Genomic DNA, 20094 nt, shown 5'->3' on the forward strand with positions numbered 1-20094 from the left:
GAGAAGAAGAGCCGACTACCACAACCAAGGCCACGCCTCCGACGTTGCTCACCACCATCATCCTTGCTACAGAAGCCACCGTGCACATCCAGTCGCAGGAAGCACCAAAGGGATCAAAATCTTCAAGACGGTGCCCTAAAGAGGGGAACAACGTTGAAGACGATGCCACCGCCTGACCCTACAGCAGGATCTGGGTTTTCACCCGAAGTACTTGATCCGGAATATCTGGCTGCAAGTCCCGACGACACCTCCAAGGAGGATTGCGACGCCCACAGGCGCCATTGCCGCCGGCCGGCCAGCATCGGCCAGACTTTCATCCGAGGCAGCCACTCCCACGCAGTAGGTCGAGGTCGACCCGTGCCTCCACTGGACCGCACACCCCACACACAGCGAGCGGGCCACCACCAAGCCTCCCCGACAACGGGCCTGCAGAGACCAGATCGGGCCCTGCACCCCGCATCCAACCGTGGCCGGAGCCTCTCTGCTCCAGCACCGCTCGCGCTCATGAACCGGTCGCCGTCACCATGCGCCGCCACGCCCAGATCCGCGCCATCTCCCCCGGCCGCCGGACACCAGAGCAGCAGATCGGCCAGAGAAGCCCACCATGCGCTGTCTTGCCCAGATCCGCGGCAGCCTTCTTGCAGCAGCCGAACGCCCGCGCCTGCACCGGCCCCACACCAGACGCACCTCCGCACATCTCAGCAGCCCGGCGCCATCACCTCCACGCCCGCCAAACCACGGCCTAGGACACCAGATCCGCGCCGGAGGACGACTGCGCCCCGGAGCCACACACGCACGGCACCCTCGCTGACACCCCGGGCAGACGCCAGATCCGCACAACATTTCGCCGGATCTGCAGCGCCCGCGCATCTTCTTGCGTCCCCGACCAGAATCACCATGGTTGGCGCCGAACCAGACCGCCGCCAGTTGCCCTTGCCTGCGCACACCGCAGCGCCGTCCCCGCGGCCTCGCTAGCGCACGCATCCCCACCACCTCACCGCTCCAGTGACCCACGCCACCGCGCCAGCAGAGAGCCTCAGCCGAGACCAGCAGCCCCCGCGCCGCAAAGCCCGGGCGAGGGTAAACGGCCCCGTCGTCGCCAGCATTGCACGGGCTTTGCCCGGCGACGCCCGAGGGCGGCAGCGATGGGGAGGGGAGCGGGGTGGGGTCTGCTGGCCGGCGCTGCCTTTTGGCTCCCGGGCCGCCGCGGGAAGGCGACACATCGTGTATTTGAAAAATGTTCGTTGTGTCTTAAAAAATACTTCGCCGTGTCTTCAAATTTTTCATCTGTACTTCAAAAATGTTCATCAAGCTTTAAAAAAATTTCATCGTATATGCTCATCGTGTCTTACAAATGTCCTCGTGTATTCCAAATGTCCATCATGTGTTTTAAAAATGTTCATCGTGTATTAGAAAAGTACCATGCATCAAAATTGTTGATGGTGTATTTAGAACATGTTCATCTTACATTTTAAAAATGGTCATCTTGTGGTGCTGGATAAAAACAAGCACGAAAAATGCGAAGTTATGTTTACACGTCAGGATCGCCTTGTGCTGGGGTGCTCCTATCATTCTGAAGTTATTCGTATCATTCAACAAGCAGTTTAAGCCTGTGAACCTGTCGAAACAAAAGAAGCCACTGATCAATGTTGGAAATAAACTTTGCGGCTTCAGAAACTTCAGTTCTGTAGGTTCAGTTTCAGGTGTCGTTTTCTTCAGTTTCGTCAGTTGGCAGATTTGTTAGTTAGAAGGTTTAGCTCCCAGGCTTAATGGAGTGGATGAGGATGGCGCATAGTCAATGAAGTTTCTGTAATCTGCATAAATAGAAGAGAATAAAGAGCAGAAAAGCCGCGGAAGTTTGTGCATCCCAAAACCTCATCTTCTACCTCTCGTACTTTTGCTTTGAAAACGACATTAGTCAACAGTAGAAGTAAAAGAAACTGAAGCCACTGAAACTGAATTCCCTCGGAAAAAGAAATAAAAGCCACTGAAACTGAAGCACTTACACTGGAAAGCAATGTTTGCATTCTTCAGGAGCCTGCTTCACAAGAAAATACAGCTTGATTGGTTTAGCAGCCAAGACTAACACAGCGGAGGCCGTGTCCCGCTTAGTACAATTCATTTCACAATGAAAACCAAGTTCGAGCATTTATCATGAATAAGAAATATCCACGATATCCATTTGTTAAAATACTTGAAAATAATAATGTTAAGAGTACACCTTATCCTCCTCAACTCACTACCATCTCAAAATACACATAATTGAAAAGGTTCACTAGTGATAATTAATCCATGAATCATACAACAGGTTCTCTAAACTGCAGCTTGAAGTGCAAGAGCATTATTTTGAGAAGACTTGCCCCAAACTCGGGAAGTGAATACGGACGTGCGAGGGTATCACCTTGTTGAATTTATAGCTAAGCGACGACGTCTCCTTGAATGTCCATTCCTGAAGCATGTGCTTGCACCTCACACACACAGGACTCTTGTATAGTCTTATGTTCTCCAGATTCACAGCTGCTTCCACGACATCTCTGGCAAATCGCACGAGTTTGTCTGCTGCATGAAACCTCCCATAGATACTGAGCTCTGTCAGGTTGTGGTGCTTGAAATCAGATGCAGATGGTTCCCACTCTAGTCCCTTGTCCTTCTCCTTGCAAACCACAGGCAACTCCCTCCGCTTCCCTGTTACCATTTCACATTGATGATTCCGCACCTGCATTCGGTCAGGTAATTATTTTTCCTAACTGGTCACACAAAGTTTGAACATCGAAAATGAGAACTGAATAATCGGTACAAGAGTTCACCAAGATGTGTAGTTCCTTAAGGTTGGGTGCGCCATGGAGTAAGAACATTGTCCAAGTCAGATCACACTCTTCAGCAATGTTAATCCAATTCACAATCCTGAGTTTGTGGAACACCGGTAACAATTGTCTACGACCTTCCGGTTTGACCCAAATCTGCAAAAGATGTAGTAATGTAGGATCATGTTAACCAAAAAATAATGATTACAACCTCCCCACGACATGGCCAGCAAAACATATACACGTCGCTGACAACATTGAGGACCTTCACTAACCTTTTCACTTTTGAAGTCCAAAGACAGCTTGCTTATGGCAGAGTTACCAAGCAACTCACTTAACTTGAGCATCTTGTGCCAAGTGAAAGCAACATTAATGATGGACACAGTCTGGAGCAGTGGGACATAGCCAAGACAGAAGGGGTCGTCCCGAGATCTAAACACATTAAATTTCAGCTTCGTGAGCTTTGGTGCCCACTTCAGATCAACCCTCTCAAGACGGCCACAGACAATCACTAGTTCACTGAGTTGCGGGTGTTCCACTTCCAGCAAAGACTGAATACCCATGTCACATTCGTATACTGAAATTTTGGGGAAGTCTGATTGTCCTAACCTCAAATTCTCTAGCGTGAGGCGTGCAAGACCACCAAATGCATTTGGACACGAACCAAAGAATGACATGAACTGCTTTCCATATGTGAGCAGCTCATTCTTGGTACACTTTTTACGCACCTTCGTCAAGATTGTAAACTCAGCTGAATCAACCTTTTGTGTTGCTATGGCGTTGGCAACAGTCTGGCCAATTAAAATGGACTCATCTCCCAAGTAGAATTGCATGCGCAACAGGTGAATGGGGTACAGACTTCCAGCTCTCCTTTCCAGTATGCTCCTGGTTGCTTCCAGCACGGTGGTGTTGGCCCGAACTATATCATCTGGGGTTAACTTGCTCCAGTCTTCGTGCTTCGGCTCAAAAGAACCAGCCAATATAACAACTTTGGACAGTATAGCAGGGATCTGCTTCCAACGTCTGGAGAGGACGGTGGTTCGTGCGACGTCAACGATACCAAGTCGCTCGACAATGTTGAGCAGAACGTCATCAGGCAACTTGCTGAGCCGATCATCTTGACTGTCCTCCTACATTTGATAAGGAAACAAATAAGAGTTGATTTCTTATTAGCATCATCATCATAGTTGCCTACGAAGCACAGATACGGACAAATCTGCCATTTCCAGGTACATAAGGCCGCTTATAGAGAGGATGATCCAGCTAGAGCTCAAAGGCTGACAACACCAACAACCATACACTAATTGGTAAGTATAACAATTCGTATAGCAGTTTCGATATTATATAATTCGTATATTTCCCACATAAAAATGCAATATTGATTATATATTCCCACCAAAACTAAAAGAAATACCACGAGTTCTGAACTTCTGCTTATGGTTCCTACTTACTATTATTCACCACCATGTAGTTTTCTTTGGCGGGTGATGTTGTAAGAGGACCTAGGTAAGGAAAGAGGATCAGGAGGAGGAACTAACCACCATGTTCGCCATCACCGGAGAGGTTTTGCGATGTCTCGGGACTTGCTGGCCTCCGGCGAATTCTAGTGACTGCCAGGGAGACCACCGCTTGGCAGGGGCAGAGCTAGCAATTGACAACAGGATGGTCCGCCTCAAAAGAATTGACAACAAATATGACATGTAAAGATTGTAACTAATTGCAAATTACCACATAGAAATAGATTAATATGGTCTTACAAACACACTAATCAGAGGTTGGGGAACTGGAAAATGGTACCTCAAATCAGGCTGCGGCCACGGGCGGTGGCGCGGCTGGCTCCGAGCGCCGGGCAGGCCGCGGGCGCGACGGAGAGGTAGGTGCGGAGGAGCCTCCTGGTAGGATGGGCGGCCGGCGACGGGCAAGGGCGGCGAGGCAAGCAGAGGCGGGGACGGGGCGGCCGCCGGCTGGGCGTGGGGCAGGGGCGTGGGTTGTTTTGGGTCAAAATGTTAGGGCATCTCCAGCCGTTGGCCCCCCAGGACGCATAAAAATCGCCCCTTGGGGGCGAGCCGGCGATACAATCGGCGCTGGGGACGGTTTTGCGCCCAGTCGTCGCCCCCAGCTCGTCCCCAGGCGCCGAAATTGGCCCACTTTGCAGCCCAATTTCGGCAAATAAAGGGCCCATATGGGCGAGAATAGGCCCATATTCGGCGTGATTTCGCCGTGTCTCGGCATTCAATTATCAACACAATTATTTCTTATCACATATTTCATCACAGAAAAATCAAATACTTCAATAAAATAGTACAACAATAAATAGTTCAATATAAATTATATAGTTCAACAAATAAAAACTCGTATTTTATCACACGGCGTCTTCCTTGAGCCTCCATAGGTGCTCAATCAGATCTTTCTGCAGTTGATGATGCACCTGTGGGTCTCGGATCTCCTGACGCATGCTGAGATAGGCAGTCCAAGTTGTCGGTAGCTGGTGATCAACTTCGGCTAGAGGACCCTGCCTGTAGTATGGTTCAGTGTCAAACACTGGGTCTTCTTGCTCGCTCTCGATGATCATGTTGTGCAAGATGACACAGCAAGTCATAATCTCCCACATTTGATCTTTGGAGTCTGAGCGGGGTACCAAACAACAGCAAATCGAGATTGGAGCACACCAAATGCCCGCTCGACATCCTTCCTGCAAGCCTCTTGAAGCTTCGCAAACCAGACGTTCTTGCCTCCTGCCACAGGGTTTGAGATCGTCTTCACAAATGTCGACCATCTCGGATAGATGCCGTCAGCTAGATAGTACCCCTTGTTGTATTGGTGCCCATTGATCTCGAAGTTCACCGGAGGAGAATGGCCCTCAACAAGCTTGGCAAAAACAGGAGAGCACTGCAGCACGTTGATGTCATTGTGAGTTCCTGGCAATACCAAAGAAGAAGTGCCAAATTCAGAGGTCCTGTGTGGCTACCGCCTCAAGCACCACACTGCAACCGCCTTTGGCGCCTTTGTACATCCCCTGCCAACCAAATGGGCAATTCTTCCATTTCCAATGCATGCAGTCGATGCTTCCAAGCATCCCAGGAAATCCTCTTGCTGCATTTTGGGCTAGGATCCGAGCAGTGTCTTCCGCATTGGGTGTTCTCAAGTATTGTGGCCCAAATACTGCCACCACTGCCCGACAGAACTTGTAGAAACACTCTATGCTGGTGGACTCGGCCATGCGCCCATAGTCGTCGAGTGAATCACTGGGAGCTCCATATGCAAGCATCCTCATCGCTGTCGTGCACTTCTGGATGGAGGTGAATCCAAGAGCGCCAGTGCAATCCATCTTGCACTTGAAGTAGTTGTCGAACTCCCGGATGGAATTCACAATCCTGAGGAAGAGCTTTCGGCTCATCCGATAACGGCGCCGAAATGTTCTCTCGCCATGAAGTGGAGCATCGGCGAAGTAGTCGGAGTAGAGCATGCAGTAGCCTTGGAGACGATGCCGGTTCTTTGATTTTATCCGCCCCGGCGCCGAGCCACCTCACAGCGGCTTTTCATTGCTCGCCAGCAGCTGGGCGAGGGCGGCGAGCACCATGAGATGCTCTTCTTCCTGGACGTCGGTCGCGGCTTCCTCCTCCAGCAGCGCGGCGAGCTCTTCCTCCTCATCCGAGTCCATCGCCGAGGCAGGCAAAACGCTGAACACCTTGCGCTCGGTGGGCGTGTACCCGCCGTTAAACCGCGCCTCCGCGGCCGGAAACGCCCAGCTGCTGTGGGAGGGGCTGCCGCGGCGAAGTGCTGCTATTTTCCGGCGGGGAATGGCTATCTAGCGGAGTAGGGCGGCGGCCGTCGCCAGGATATAGCTAGTGGTGGCCGAGGGCGCAGGGGGTGCGAGGCGAGCCGGGGGAAGAAAATCTTGACTTTTCCCCTGTCGGTGTGGGCCAGGCGTGCTTTTTCCTAGCGCCGGAGCCCCCAACTGCTCCCCAGCGCGCTGGGTTCGGCCTGTGACCGCCGGGCGGAAAAAAGGTCCGAACCGGCGATTTTCGGCATCCTGGGGGCGCGACTGGGCCGTTTTTCTGCGCCGGCGCCGAAAAAGTGGCCTGGGGGGCCCTGTTGGGGGCGCGGCTGGAGATGCCCTTACTGGGCCAAGATTTCTTTCTCCGGTCCATCGTATAGGCAGGAAAGTCGAAAGTCTTCTGATTTTTTTGTGATAAACATTGCTGAAAGTTTTAGCTTCCTACAAATTTTCCTGATGAAATAACATTGGTGGAGGTCTGGACAAAAAAGATCAAAATTTATGCTCCAAAATGCTTCCAACAATAGTTTTCTCAGAGTATCGGTTTTTTCCAGACCTACATGAATGCCATGTCATCACAAAAATTTGCAGCAAGCTAAAACTTTCATCAATGTTTATAAAAAATCAGATTTTTTTTACTAATTTTTTGGATTTTATTGTTCATCAAGGAGCATGTGAGCTGGGATTCAAATACTCCGCGTCCAAGAAAAGTACACTTTTCCCCCTCAAATCCATATAGATGGATCAAATTCCCCCCAAAGTCTAAAACCGGTTAAATCACCCCCCAAACTCTGTAATACCAGATCAATAAGCCTCTCGAGTGGTTTTGGGAAGGATTACAGCCGGTTTGTCTATAGGTTGTCGACTTGTCATTTCACTTGTTCCCTGTGGCACCATGTTCTTGATGAGCGAGCATCTCGTCGGGCAAGTAATTGCTCCGACCATTCATCCATGATGAGGTTGTTGGCGCTAGTGCTGCGGGGATTGTAGCCGAGCGTGTGGTCCCCAAGGCTCAGGAGGTGCCCAAGGTGCGCCCTCACGGTGACTATGGTGTCGCTCCTGCTAGCTCCGATGAGCGCCTCGAGCTGCCTCGCCACGTCCGCCACATGCGCCGGCAGGAGGGAGGCAATGATGGCCATGAGGCTGGCTCGGGACCACGATGCAAAAAAGAAGTCGAGATCGCCGGCGAGGCAGCGTATAATTTTTTAAAACTTGAACAATTTTTTCAAACATAAACAGCTTTTGAAATTGAGAACATTTTTTGAAATGTGAAAAGATATAAAGCATGAACTTTCTTAAAAAATATGAAAAAAGTAATTGAATTGAGCACATTTTTTGAAATTTTTGAACAGTTTCTGGAAGTTCTTTTTTAAAAAAAAAGAAAACAGTCTTTGAAATTCCAAAAAATTAACTTTTTTAAGAATGTGAACAAAACTTTGAAGCTTTTGAAAAAACAAACATCTTTTTAAATTTTGAACAATTTTTTTTGAAACATACATGATATTTTTTGCATGTTTTATAAAAGAAAAAAAAGTAAAAAGAGAAAACTTGGGGAAAAGGCCCATCAAGAAAACAACAGGAAAAAAACAAAGAAGTTAAAAAAAATGAACCAGAACCTTCAGGAAGGTTCCCAAAGCCAGAACCTTCAAGAATTGGGATCTCTTGCACGTACCCTAGCTATTGAGCCGGCCCATATGGCTGTCACTCGCTCGCTCGCATGTGCAAAGCAGCGGCATTTTATCGGGGAGCTCCCAAGTGACACCTTAAGCGCCACTTGGATGAACGGGTGCCCACGCGCCCCTGCTCATGCGCCGGCCCAGGTAAGGTAAGCGTTCACCTGTTCCCACCCCTGGTCGCTCTAGCACTATTTGACTAGTCGTGGTTGACCAGTTGTCTGGTTAACCGTTAACTTCTTAAAAATACGGGGAAAACAACGCTGAAAAACGCAAAAAATAAGAAAAATGTGAATTCAAAAATGATCACGGACTTTGAGAAAGTTCACGAATTTGTAAAAATAGTTCATCAAATTTGAAACAAAACTAATCGAATTTGCAAAAAGTTCATCACCATCATCATCAACTGAGTCTTTTATAGGAGTAAAGATGCGGCTGAGGACACTTGGCGCCATGCCTTGACTGAATGTCGGATAGCCTAATGTTTACGGGCGTTGGGAAATGAAGAAACATGGAACATATGATCTCTAATCGTTCGGACGATGCCCGGCTATGTTTATTCTGTTTGTTTGAACCCATGAACCAGCAGGAGCTTGTGCGAGTGTTTATTACCCTATGGCCGTCTTGTGGGCTCAAAAGCAGGCAATTCAAATGACAAATTTCAAAGTTCTCATTCTACGATGGGTTTCATCAATAGATACTGGGAAAACTTGGAGATAGCCTCGATGTGTAACAGGTCTCCAAATTATGTCTCGGCAAGAGCTCGTGCATCGAAGGTAAAGTGGCTTCCCTTGCTATTGGTGACATGAAGTTGAGTGTTGATGTTGGGCGGTGTAGGCACAGCGGCAAAGGGGCAATAACAGTTGTATGTCGGGATGCTAGTGGCAAGTTTGTTGGAGCTTCAGCAACGGTTTTTGATGGTCTTGTTGATCCAGCTAGCTTGGAGGCCCATGGATGCAATGGGGTGTTGGTGCTAGGATAAGCTCTTATTACAAGATTGATCATTGCATCCGACTGCTTGGAGGTAATCAGGAATATCACCAGCAAAGCCACATGTGTGTATGCTGCTATTCTTAAAGAGATCAATTTTCGGCGGACAATGTTCCGAAGTGTTTCCTTCGGGCATGAGTATCGTGAAACAAATGTTGAGGCTCATTCGTTGGCAAAAGCTTCTTCTTCCCTTGATATAGGGCACCATCTATGACTTGGGACTCCCCATGTGATTGCATGTATCGCTACGCTTTTGAACGTTGAACAAAGCCTTGTTTGCACCCAAAAAAGTTAGTTGTTTTTTACATGTAGCGAATGCCTAAATGGTTTCCCTAAGGTTTTCTAGGGTTTACTCTGCCCTCCGGTGGATCCCCGTGAGAGTGCACAAAATCATGTCATATGGTTCTCCTTGGTGACCGAGAGTCCTATAGGTTTTCACACGGCGAGTCTGTTTGGAACCAATGGTTCATCATGACGGAGCAAGATCACAAGGGGGTTGGTCATGGCGGCAATCAGGAGAAGCATGAGTCTGTCGATGTCGCAGATCGTCAATGTGCAAGGAAAGATGGAGCTACAATCAATCCGCCAAAGGAGAAGAACGGATAATGAGGTGAGGGCAACGAATACGTGGCCATTATGGCTTTGGCGGGTATGCTAGGGCACGGCTGAAGCCTAGTATGAAAAATAGGCCTGGGAGACTAAATATGCATGGAGAAGAAGATATAGGAGGTCAGATGGCTAGGACTCTTTAGGATGATGAAACCTTTCACCCGCTTGGCGTATTTCAATGCAATGCCAATAGAGTGCGTTTCGGCACATGACGTGACATTCAAAGTGATGGCGGCAAATGTTCCTGGTGCAGTTTCAGTTCGTAGCCGGCTGGAAGAGGGTGGTGGATGGCGACCCATGAATTTTTCATGGGGTAGATGTGCTAATGTAGGACTATTACAGGTTTACAAATATTCGGTACAAAAAACAATTGAGTCTGACAAATTTTACTTCTGGATTTTTTTGGATGTGCTAATATAACTACCGCTGATTTTTTTTCTAGATTTATTTGAGTCCGACAAAATTTATTTTCCCGTAAAGTCCAAAAAAGTAGAAAACAACAACTGGGAACAAGCAAAAATTGTACAAAGTATGTTAATTTCGTCATGACATGGAACAAATAAAAATTATAGGTATGTTTAAGAAGTATAATGCCCCCTCCCCTACCGCCATTGCCGAGGGATGTTGTGCCCCATCCTCCGTTGCCTCCAGGTGCTGCCGCTGCCATGGGAGAGAGGCGAAGAATCCTACAAATTTCTTTTCTTTTTTGAACTGTATCCTACAAATTTCTTGTCTGGAGATTCGAGCTAATGTAAATTTTTATATGAACATCATGAAAAGAAACGCTGAGAAAACTTATTATTGGATTCAGTCCTACAAATCAAACAATGAAAAATGAGACAGGATTTTCAGCACCCGGGTGCCCCTACACCCTCTATAAACAGTAAATTCAAAATAAATTTAAGAAAAATAAAAAAATCTGAAACTTTGGAACATCGAACATCATGAAACTTTTGATGATCTTGCAAAGTTTTAGCTAACATTCGAAGAGCACTCAAATAAAAAACAAAATCATTGTTCAAAGCTTATGTATATTTTTGAGCAGTGATTTTGTTTTTTTGTGAGGGCTCCACGAAGGTTATTTGTTGCTGAAACTTTGCAGGAACACCAAACCTTTGATAATCTTTGATTCCTGAAAGTTTCAGATTTTTTCGATTTGTTTTCATTTTTTTATGAATTTACTGTTCATGAGGGTGTAGGGGCACCCGGGAGCTGTTAGGCATTTCTCATGAAAAATCTACATGGAAAAATTCCTAAATAATCTAATCATGCAACTGCCTATGGAAATTCTTTGAATAAAAGGAAATGTCCTGTAATTCTGTGTTTTTCCTGCATAGCATCCAAATCCTTATTCTTGTAGGAACATGCCATGACTTTTCAGTCAAACATTTTCTACTCCAACGTTTTTGGAATCATGCGTTCCAAAGGGGCCCCTTAGCTTTTACCATTTCCAACAAGTAAGAAAAAAACATTCTACTTCTTGAAGAATGAATAGTAACACACTAATGTCTCATCCAAAATCAGGTCAGTCATTTTGTTGTTGATGCAAACAACAAAACCATAGCAATCATCGGAGGATATGAAAAATCCAATTAACCAACTGGAATCATGCTAGCTGTAGCTATAGCTGGCCAAATACACAAGCACTCAACTTTCTCTTGTGCCAGTTCAAAAAAAAACACAAGAACTTCTTTCAGGCACAAATAGCCAACGTGCAAAGTCCCTAACCCGACATCACGTCAGATAAATCCTGTGTTCAAAACCCAAGTGCAGAGGTCGTTGATGAACTGATCGATCGTTCCAAATCTTCAGCAAAGTTGCAGAGCTGCTCCCGAATGCGTCGCGCTGGAGCTGGCCGCTGGGGACGGACAGGAACACTGCCGTTTCTTACGTGCATTTTCTTCTTGCAGCAAAGCTGTTGTCAGCAAAGTTTGTACTCCTCCGTAAAGAAATAGAAGAGCGTTTAGATCACTATTTTAGTGATCTAAACACTCTTATATTTGTTTGAAATAGAAGAGCGTTTAGACCACTATTTTAGTAATCTAAACACTCTTATATTTTGTTTACAGAGGGAGTATTTCAGTGTCCATGAAAAACAGAGAGTGCCGTGGCTCTCATAAATACAAGATTGAAAAAAATAACAGATCATCATTCGAACTGAATATTGACTGTATTCAACATAAGCACGTTACCGCACGACCACAACATAGACGTGCTTATTTTATCCAATTCATTTGTCGAAAATAGCTAAATGAGTTGTTCCAACAAATTGGTAGATGAGATACATTTCTGCAGAATATGCAATAGCGCCGACGTAGTGGCTACTACTGGGGTCTTTGAAATAGAGGTTCATCTTCATCAACTCAACCTAATGAGCGGAAGTGAATAACAGGAGAAGCCGTAGCCGAAGCGGCCGTCATCTTCTCCCTCAACAAATCAAGCTCCTCGCTTGTCCGTGGATAACTCGAAGGACGAAGCGCCACCTGAGGTAACTTTTCGAAACACAATGGGCACACCTTCCTGGAGTGCAGGGATACCTCCCTGATGTTCACAGCAGCTTGAATGACGCGTCTAATGTATCCGATGAAATTGTCATCGGACTGGAAGCCGTAGATAGTCAGCCTTGCCAGATTCTTCTTCTTAAAATGAGGATCAGATGGTTCCCACTTCACATCCGTTTTCTTGGAGACGCTCTTTTGTGACTCGATCAGGCACTTATGGTCCCATACTGTGATGCAAAGCTCCTCTAGGTATGGTTCCGCTTCAAGAAGGAACATTGTCCAGGAGATATCACATTCTTCGCGAAGATGATCCAGATTCACAAACCGTAGTTTGGCAAGCACAGGAGCAAGCACTTTGGGGCATTCTGGTTGAATCCAAATCTGTGAGAGATAAAACAAATTAGAAGTAATAATGCATGCAAGTTGTGCATAAATTGTGCATCATACAGTTAATGAGAATGGGATAGAAATGATTAGAGTGAGTTACCTTTTCACTTCGAAACTCCAGATACAAATCGCTTACGGTGGGGGCATTAGCAAGCAGCTTGCTTAAGTTGAGTGTCTTGCCTGATAAGTATGGACAAGCAAGACTGAGCTTCGAAAGCTGAGGGACAAAACCAAGAACCAAGGGATTATCATCATACTGCCAATCCCTATAGGACATCCGCTGGAGCTTTGGTAGACAGGCAAGCTCCACTGTTTCAAATTTCCCAAAGATGATAACAAGCTCAACTAGTTGAGCGTGTTCTACATGGAGCACCGAACGGACCCCCTCGTCACACTCGAAGAAAGACAAGAACTCCAACCGCTTGCAATGGCTAAGGATGTTGGATATATCTGATTTACCAAACCTCATATTCCGTAGATGCAGCCGCGTGAGACCAGCAAATGCATCCGGACAATCACGAACAAAATCATTGAATTTCTTAGCATAGAGCAGGCGATGGGCATCAGTGCAATGGCTGAAATCCTTCTGTGTCATGATCTCAAACTCAGATGCATCCAGTTTCTGGGTCACCATGGCGAGGCCAACAGATTTGCCGATGGAGAGACAGCGAGAGGGAACCAAGAAAAATTTGAGCTTCAGCTTGTGAACAGTGATCTGTGGAGACCTCGTACTAAGGATCCTGTCCGTCACGTCAGCCACAACACCATCCATTACAAACAAATCACGAGGGCTGAGATCAATTACGATCTGCGAGAGCATAGTGGGCAGCTTCTGCAGTCGCTTCGAAAGGATGCAGGTTCTTATGGCATCAAGCGTACCCACCCTCTCGAGGATGTTGAGCAGCAAATCATTGGGCAGCTCGCTTAGCCTGTCCTCCGCATTACTCTTCCACTGTGTTTTCACCGTCCCAAGGACTTTGACCACAACATCACTTGGCAGCTCGCTTAGCCTTTCCTCTCCATAACAAGCTGCTATCTCCGACTGCGTTAAGGGGACGGATTAGTCATCGGTGATAGATCGATAATTTGTAAGAACAAATAAAGCAACAAAAAAAACGACTTACATCACGGCTGCGGCGGCGACCTCTATTGAACTTCATGGCGATCCGATCTCAAAAGGAACAAAGCAGACAACTTGCGTCGACAAACAAAACGCCAGCAATTATTCTTGAAACGATCCTCCTTCGGTGTGTGACAATCGTCGAAAATCAGGCTGAGCGCTTATAGTATAGCCTGCTCCGAACCGGATCCAATCTGGCGGACAATTAGTAATTCAGACTTCTCGATTTACTATGGTTTCACAAGAGGCGGGCATATTAAAACAGCACCTTTTTCTAATACAAACCGAAATTGATCCTTTCCTTCTTCGAATCATATTACAGAACGAGATTGCCACATGTGTTTCCTTATTACTTCTTCGAATGAATCCGACCTTGTTTTGTTTGCTTTCATAAGTGCACTAGCTAGCACTTCTTTAGCGACTAATCAAACCCCCCGGCATCTCTAGCCGATCCCTCGCGCTGGTGTATGCGCGCTGGTGCAGTGTGTATGCTTGCCGTGCGTCAATAAGAGCATCTCCAATAAGTGCCAGTGCCGCCGGCGTGTGTGCTTGCCTGCGTCAGTAATTGCCAGTGCGTGCGTGCCGCCGGGTGCCCGCGTAATCGTCAGAGAGGTCATACCTGCTTGTGCTCGGGGCGGTGGACGCTGGGGACGGGGGCGCGCTTGGAGAGGAACCACGGGAGCGACGAACGTCACGAACGGCGGCGACGGAAGGGCGCGTCCGCCGTCGGTGCCGGGAGCGAGCCGTCCAGCTTAGGGCGCGGCGAGGAGGACGACGGCGTCAGGCGGTGGCGAGAGCGGCGACGCGGCGCGGCACAAACCCTTAGCGGCGTCCGGGGAATTTGGGGAACAGAGATTTTCTTCTTTTTTTTTTTAGGACCGAGCGGAAACGGGCTCGACTCGGCTCGGTCGCAAAACGGGCCCAAATTTGCTGCTCTGCTCGGCCTATTTCCTTCTCAGGCCGAGCTGGAGTGAGTTTCGGGCTGAGCCGAAAAGCTCAGCTGGCGCCGCGACTATGGGGCTGTTTGGATCACACTTTGCAACATACTCCTATTTTTTTTGTTAAGCTTGTCTAAGATTAATTTTATAAAAATGAGAGCCATAAATTGGCAAGTCTCAGGCAATCTTATCACACTTTTTATGTGTATCTACCACAACTTTTTTGGAATCATGGGCTTTTACCATTTTCAATGAGAGAAAAATATTCTACTTCTTGAAAAAAATCAGTAACACAATGATATGCTCATCCAAAATCAGATCAGGCTTTTTTTTTGCTTTTGTTGATGCAAACACATAACCATAGCAATCATCGGAGGATATGAAAAATAATCTAATTAACCAACTGGAACCCGCCACCAAAAGCACTCACTCATCTACTAAAAACTCTAAGCTCCTTGGGAAAGAAGCCATGTGGTTGATTGAGGCTGTGATGGGCCCATGAGGTCACCCTGTCAGACATTATCTTATACTCCTAAGGCCTTGTTCGGTTCCACAGGGTTCCAAGGGGTTTGGAGCAGATTGGCAGGGATTAAATCCCTAGCAAATCAAAATCCACATCAAACCCCTTCAATCCTCTCCAATCCCCTTGTGGTGGGGATTAACCGAACAAGGCCTAAGGCCTCGTTTGACAGGGGAGGTTTTGCAGCCCCGGAGTGGAGGTGGATCTGAGAGGATTTGGTTAATCCCTCTCTTCCACCCAATCCTCTCAATTCCCCACTAATCCATCTCCCCTCATAAACCCCTCTATTTGGTTAAACCTCCTACAACAGCAGCAGCAAAGCAAGCGTCCAGTTCCATGGGTGCCTTGGGGGGTTTTCTGTATCACATGGATTGAGGAGGATTCGTGGGGAACGGAAAGGATTGGCCTTCTCAATCCCTACGTGTCAAATGGGCTGACAGGGATTTCTGGGGATTTTGAACCCTGCGAGGATATTCCCCTCCAGACCTCCCCAAACCTCCTCCACCAAACAAGGCCTAAAGGGGGAGTTTGTACATCGTTCGTAGCTCCCCAATCCAATTGATCGATGCAACACCCCCACCGATTTTTCTCAGCCCAACACCACCTCCTGTCCACCGGTTTTTTAAAACATTAACCACAAATACCAACCGGTTTTCTTCTGGTTTTTGAAGTCTCGCTTACCCAAATCATTATGATCCCTCCAAGTCTCAATACTTTCCTTGCAAAAGTTACAGTGAATCATAACTTTCCTCACATAACACAAATCACGGGAGAATCTTAACAAACTACAACACAAATCAGTGGATAATCGAAACTTTCCTAACACGGGCGAATCTTAACAAATTACGATACAAATCATTTGCATCGTAACAAAATTAAAACTTCCGTTTGCATCCTAACATGATCCAAACATTCGTTTGCATCGTAACATAATCAAAACTTTCCTTAACTTCCCTTTGCATCCTAACATAATCGGAACTTTCCTAGGCGAGGGCGAGCCCTGGTTCGCTGCGGTTAGAACTGGTTATCTCGCGTTGCTCTCCTAAGCTCAAGGTGCCACCAGAGGAGGTGCTACGACTAAAGCTACTTCCAAACCTTCAAAACGGCTTCGGCTATTGTCGTTCGACCGCCTTTATCATATGCATAGCCATCTTCCTCAAAGGCCAGCTTGTCCATAGCCATGGTCCTGTCAATTTCAACATATTCAAACCTTCAGATGTATGAACTTATGAACATGGGAGGGAGACATGGAGAGAGTATTGATTCGACTAAAGTGCACTAGAACTTTCGGCATGATTATCTCGGTGTGGAAAACCTAATTCTGTTGGAAACATGCCCTAGAGGCAATAATGTTGTATTATTATATTCCTATTTTCATGATTACGAGTATATTTCATGCTATAACTGATATGATACTGGAATATGCGATAATTTCGTCCTAAACTGTGTATAATCTAATCATGCAATTGCCTATGGAAATTGTTTGAATAAATGAAGATATCCTATAATTCGGCTTTTTTCCAAGCGTGGCACCCAAATCCTATAAATTGTGAATAGTTTGGATGAGTCCCTCCGCGGACATGATGCCCGAGGTACTCATCCAAAGTTATTCACAAATTAATCCTTATTTGTCCGGTTAGGAGGAGAGAGGGGAGAGGGGACCATGGATGTGCGGAGAGAGAAAAGAGAGAAGGATGCCCGTACTCCGGTAAAGCTCCCCCAAGTTTATCTTGGTTTTGAAGGAAATATGCCCTAGAGGCAATAATAAAGTCGTTATTTATATTTCCTTATATTATGTTAAATGTTTATTATTCATGCTAGAATTGTATTAACCGAATACTTGATACATGTGTGAATATATAGACAAAACAGAGTGTCCCTAGTATGCCTCTACTTGACTAGCTTGTTAATCAAAGATGGTTAAGTTTCCTAGCCATAGACATGTGTTGTCATTTGATGAACGGGATCACATCATTAGAGAATGATGTGATGGACAAGACCCATCCGTTAGCTTAGCATAATGATCGTTTAGTTTATTGCTATTGCTTTCTTCATGACTTGTACATGTTCCTCTGACTATAAGATTATGCAACTCCGAATACCGGAGGAACACTTAGTGTGCTATCAAAGGTCACAACGTAACTGGGTGATTGCAAAGATGCTCTACAGGTGTCTCCGATGATATTTGTTGAGTTGGCATAGATCGAGATTAGGATTTGCCACTCCGTGTATCGGAGAGGTATCTCTGGGCCCTCTCGGTAATGATCATCACTATAAGCCTTGCAAGCAATGTGACTAATGAGTTAGTTGCGGGATGATGCATTACGGAATGAGTAAATAGAATTTCCGATAACGATATTGAACTAGGTATGATGATACCGACAATCGAATCTCGGGAAACTAACATACCGATGACAAAGGGAACAACGTATGTTGTTATGTGGTTTGACCGATAAAGATCTTCGTAGAATATGTAGGAACCAATATGAGCATCCAGGTTCCGCTATTGGTTATTGACCAGAGATGTGTCTCGGTCATGTCTACATAGTTCTTGAACCCGTAGGGTCCGCACGCTTAACGTTCGATGATGATTTGTATTATGAGTTATGTGATTTGATGACCTAAGTTTGTTCAGAGTCTCGGATGAGATCACGGACATGACGAGGAGTCTCGAAATGGTCGAGAGGTAAAAATTCATATATTGGAAGGTTGCATTCGGACATCGGAATGGTTCCGAGTGATTCGGGCATTTTTCCGGAGGGATACCGGAACCCCCTGGGGAAAGATATGGACCTTATGGGCCATAGGAGGGAGGCTAACCAGCCCACAAGGGGCTGGTGCGCCCTCCACAAGGGAGGACGCCGAATTGGACTTGGGAAGGGGGCGCCACCCTCCTTTCCTTGTCCTACTCCCTCTCCTTCCTTTTCCCCCTCCGGTAGAAGGAAAAAAAGGTTGGGGCCGAATCCTACTAGGACTGGAGTCCTAGTAGGACTCCCCTCTCCCTGGCGCGCCCCTTGTTGGCCGGCCTCCTCCTCCCCTCCTTTATATACGGGGGCAGGGGGCACCCCAAAGGGACAACAGACAATCTCATAGCCGTGTGCGGTGCCCCCCTCCACAGTTTTACACCTCGGTCATACCGTTGTAGTGCTTAGGAGAAGCTCTGCGCCGGTAACTTCATCATCACCGTCACCACGCCATCGCTGACGGAACTCTTCCTCGGCGTCAACTGGATCAAGAGTTCGAGGGACGTCATTGAGCTGAAGTGTGTAGATCGCGGAGGTGCCGTGCGTTCAGTACTTGATCGGTTGGATCGCGAAGACGTTCGACTACATCAACCGCGTTACTAAACGCTTCCGCTTTCGGTCTACGAGGGTACTTGATAGGTTAGGACGTTCGATGCTATGTTTCTCCTAGATAGATCTTGCGTGATCGTAGGAATTTTTTTAAAATTACTGCTTTCCTCTACAGGTTTTGCCGGAAAACGGACGTCCAAACCACTTTGCAGGCCGATGGGGTTCCTCATTAGATGACAAGATTTGCCATAAACATTCCGGACACCATAACCCAAACGTATATCGGAGCTTTGAGGATCTCCTTTGGAGATGCCCTAAGTGGCTAACCCACGTCACGTCATCTTTGGTCAAAACCCAAGTGTAGAGGACACCCGACATATCTAACTCCTCAAACATACCAAGGCGATCCCTCTCATTTTCCTCCCCTAACCCTAGACTGCTAGAGTAAACTCTCCCCTCCATACTTCATTGGTGAGTCCGTGGATTCGCCTCCCCTCTGCCTGCCGCTCCCGGCGGACGGTGGCGGGGAGGGGAATCCCGGTGCCTTCGCTCAAGTTACTAATTTAGGTTAGGATTTTTTTAGTCCTCGCAGGTGCAGCACTTCAGTGGATGGTGGCGCATCTTCTTTGAGTTTGTCTTCCAAACTCCAATCTTCCTCGAGTTTGTCTGTGTGATGTAGTCGACAGAGTTTCGACGTAGATTCCTTGCATCTCTTTTAGGGAGGTGAGGTTAGGGTTTCTCGTCAGGTGCTTCAGATCTATGCAAGGGTCGCGGCTCCAGGGCACTGGCCCTTATGGGCACGTGCACCAAGACTTCACGGATGTCATCGACAAGATCAAGCCGGCTCCAATCAGGGAGTGACGACAGCGTCGCGCGGCTAGTTCTGACGGCAGTAGTGGTTATTCGGCGGTTTCAAAATATCAATGTAATTATTATTATGTTTGAGAAATTTTGCATTTTCGGTGAATTTTCATAATAGATTTGATGCTTTTTGTGATTAAAAAAACAAGTAAAGAGGATGATGATGAACAGATCGATCGTTGCAAATTTTCCGCAAATCTAGAGCCGCTCCCCAATGGAGCTCAGCAAGGGTGCATCATTGCGCCGGAGCTGGCCGCTCGGGACGGAACACTACTCTCACGTCGAGCTCCTTGCCGCTACCGCGGACAGGGACGCTGCCGTTGTTTGTCAGCAAAGCTTGTGTTTGTGCGTCCATGGAAAACAGAGTGCCGTGGCTCCCGTAAATACAAGATAGAAAAAATAACAGAGCATCATTCATTGTACTGTACTGAATATTGACTGAATTCAACATAAGCATGAACTGCACAACCACAACATAGATGTGCTTATGCTAGACATTTCATTGTCTAAAATAGCTAAATGAGTTGTTCCAACAAATTGGTAGCCAAGATACATTTTTGCAGAAAAGCAATAGCGCTGACGTTGTCTTTGAGATCAGGTAGTCCTTCCAACCACATCCA

At 46.8% G+C, this 20094-nt stretch overlaps 2 protein-coding genes across 3 annotated transcripts; both read right to left on the bottom strand.

The window, feature by feature from the left end:
- Positions 1-2195: 2195 nt before the first annotated feature.
- On the bottom strand, positions 2196-4761 carry LOC119314702 (F-box/FBD/LRR-repeat protein At3g52680-like). 2 transcript variants are annotated; one of them, XM_037589403.1, is made up of 5 exons: positions 4602-4761; positions 4343-4448; positions 3080-3934; positions 2808-2960; positions 2196-2716 (listed from the first exon to the last, which is right to left on the bottom strand). In XM_037589403.1, exons 2-5 carry the CDS (start codon positions 4355-4357, stop codon positions 2342-2344), a joined length of 1398 nt encoding a protein of 465 aa, XP_037445300.1. In that variant the 5' UTR covers positions 4358-4448; positions 4602-4761; the 3' UTR covers positions 2196-2341. The 2 variants fall into 2 exon arrangements, with proteins under 2 accessions (XP_037445300.1, XP_037445298.1); XM_037589401.1 differs by having other exon boundaries at positions 4343-4621.
- A 7221-nt stretch (positions 4762-11982) lies between these two features.
- Positions 11983-14511, bottom strand: LOC119314703. Its single transcript, XM_037589404.1, has 3 exons — positions 13867-14511; positions 12843-13784; positions 11983-12736 (listed from the first exon to the last, which is right to left on the bottom strand). Exons 1-3 carry the CDS (start codon positions 13900-13902, stop codon positions 12218-12220), a joined length of 1497 nt encoding a protein of 498 aa, XP_037445301.1. The 5' UTR covers positions 13903-14511; the 3' UTR covers positions 11983-12217.
- Between the last annotated feature and the right edge of the window lie 5583 nt (positions 14512-20094).

Source organism: Triticum dicoccoides, chromosome 6A (assembly GCF_002162155.2).
Source record: "Triticum dicoccoides isolate Atlit2015 ecotype Zavitan chromosome 6A, WEW_v2.0, whole genome shotgun sequence".
NCBI classification, from domain to species: domain Eukaryota; kingdom Viridiplantae; phylum Streptophyta; class Magnoliopsida; order Poales; family Poaceae; genus Triticum; species Triticum dicoccoides.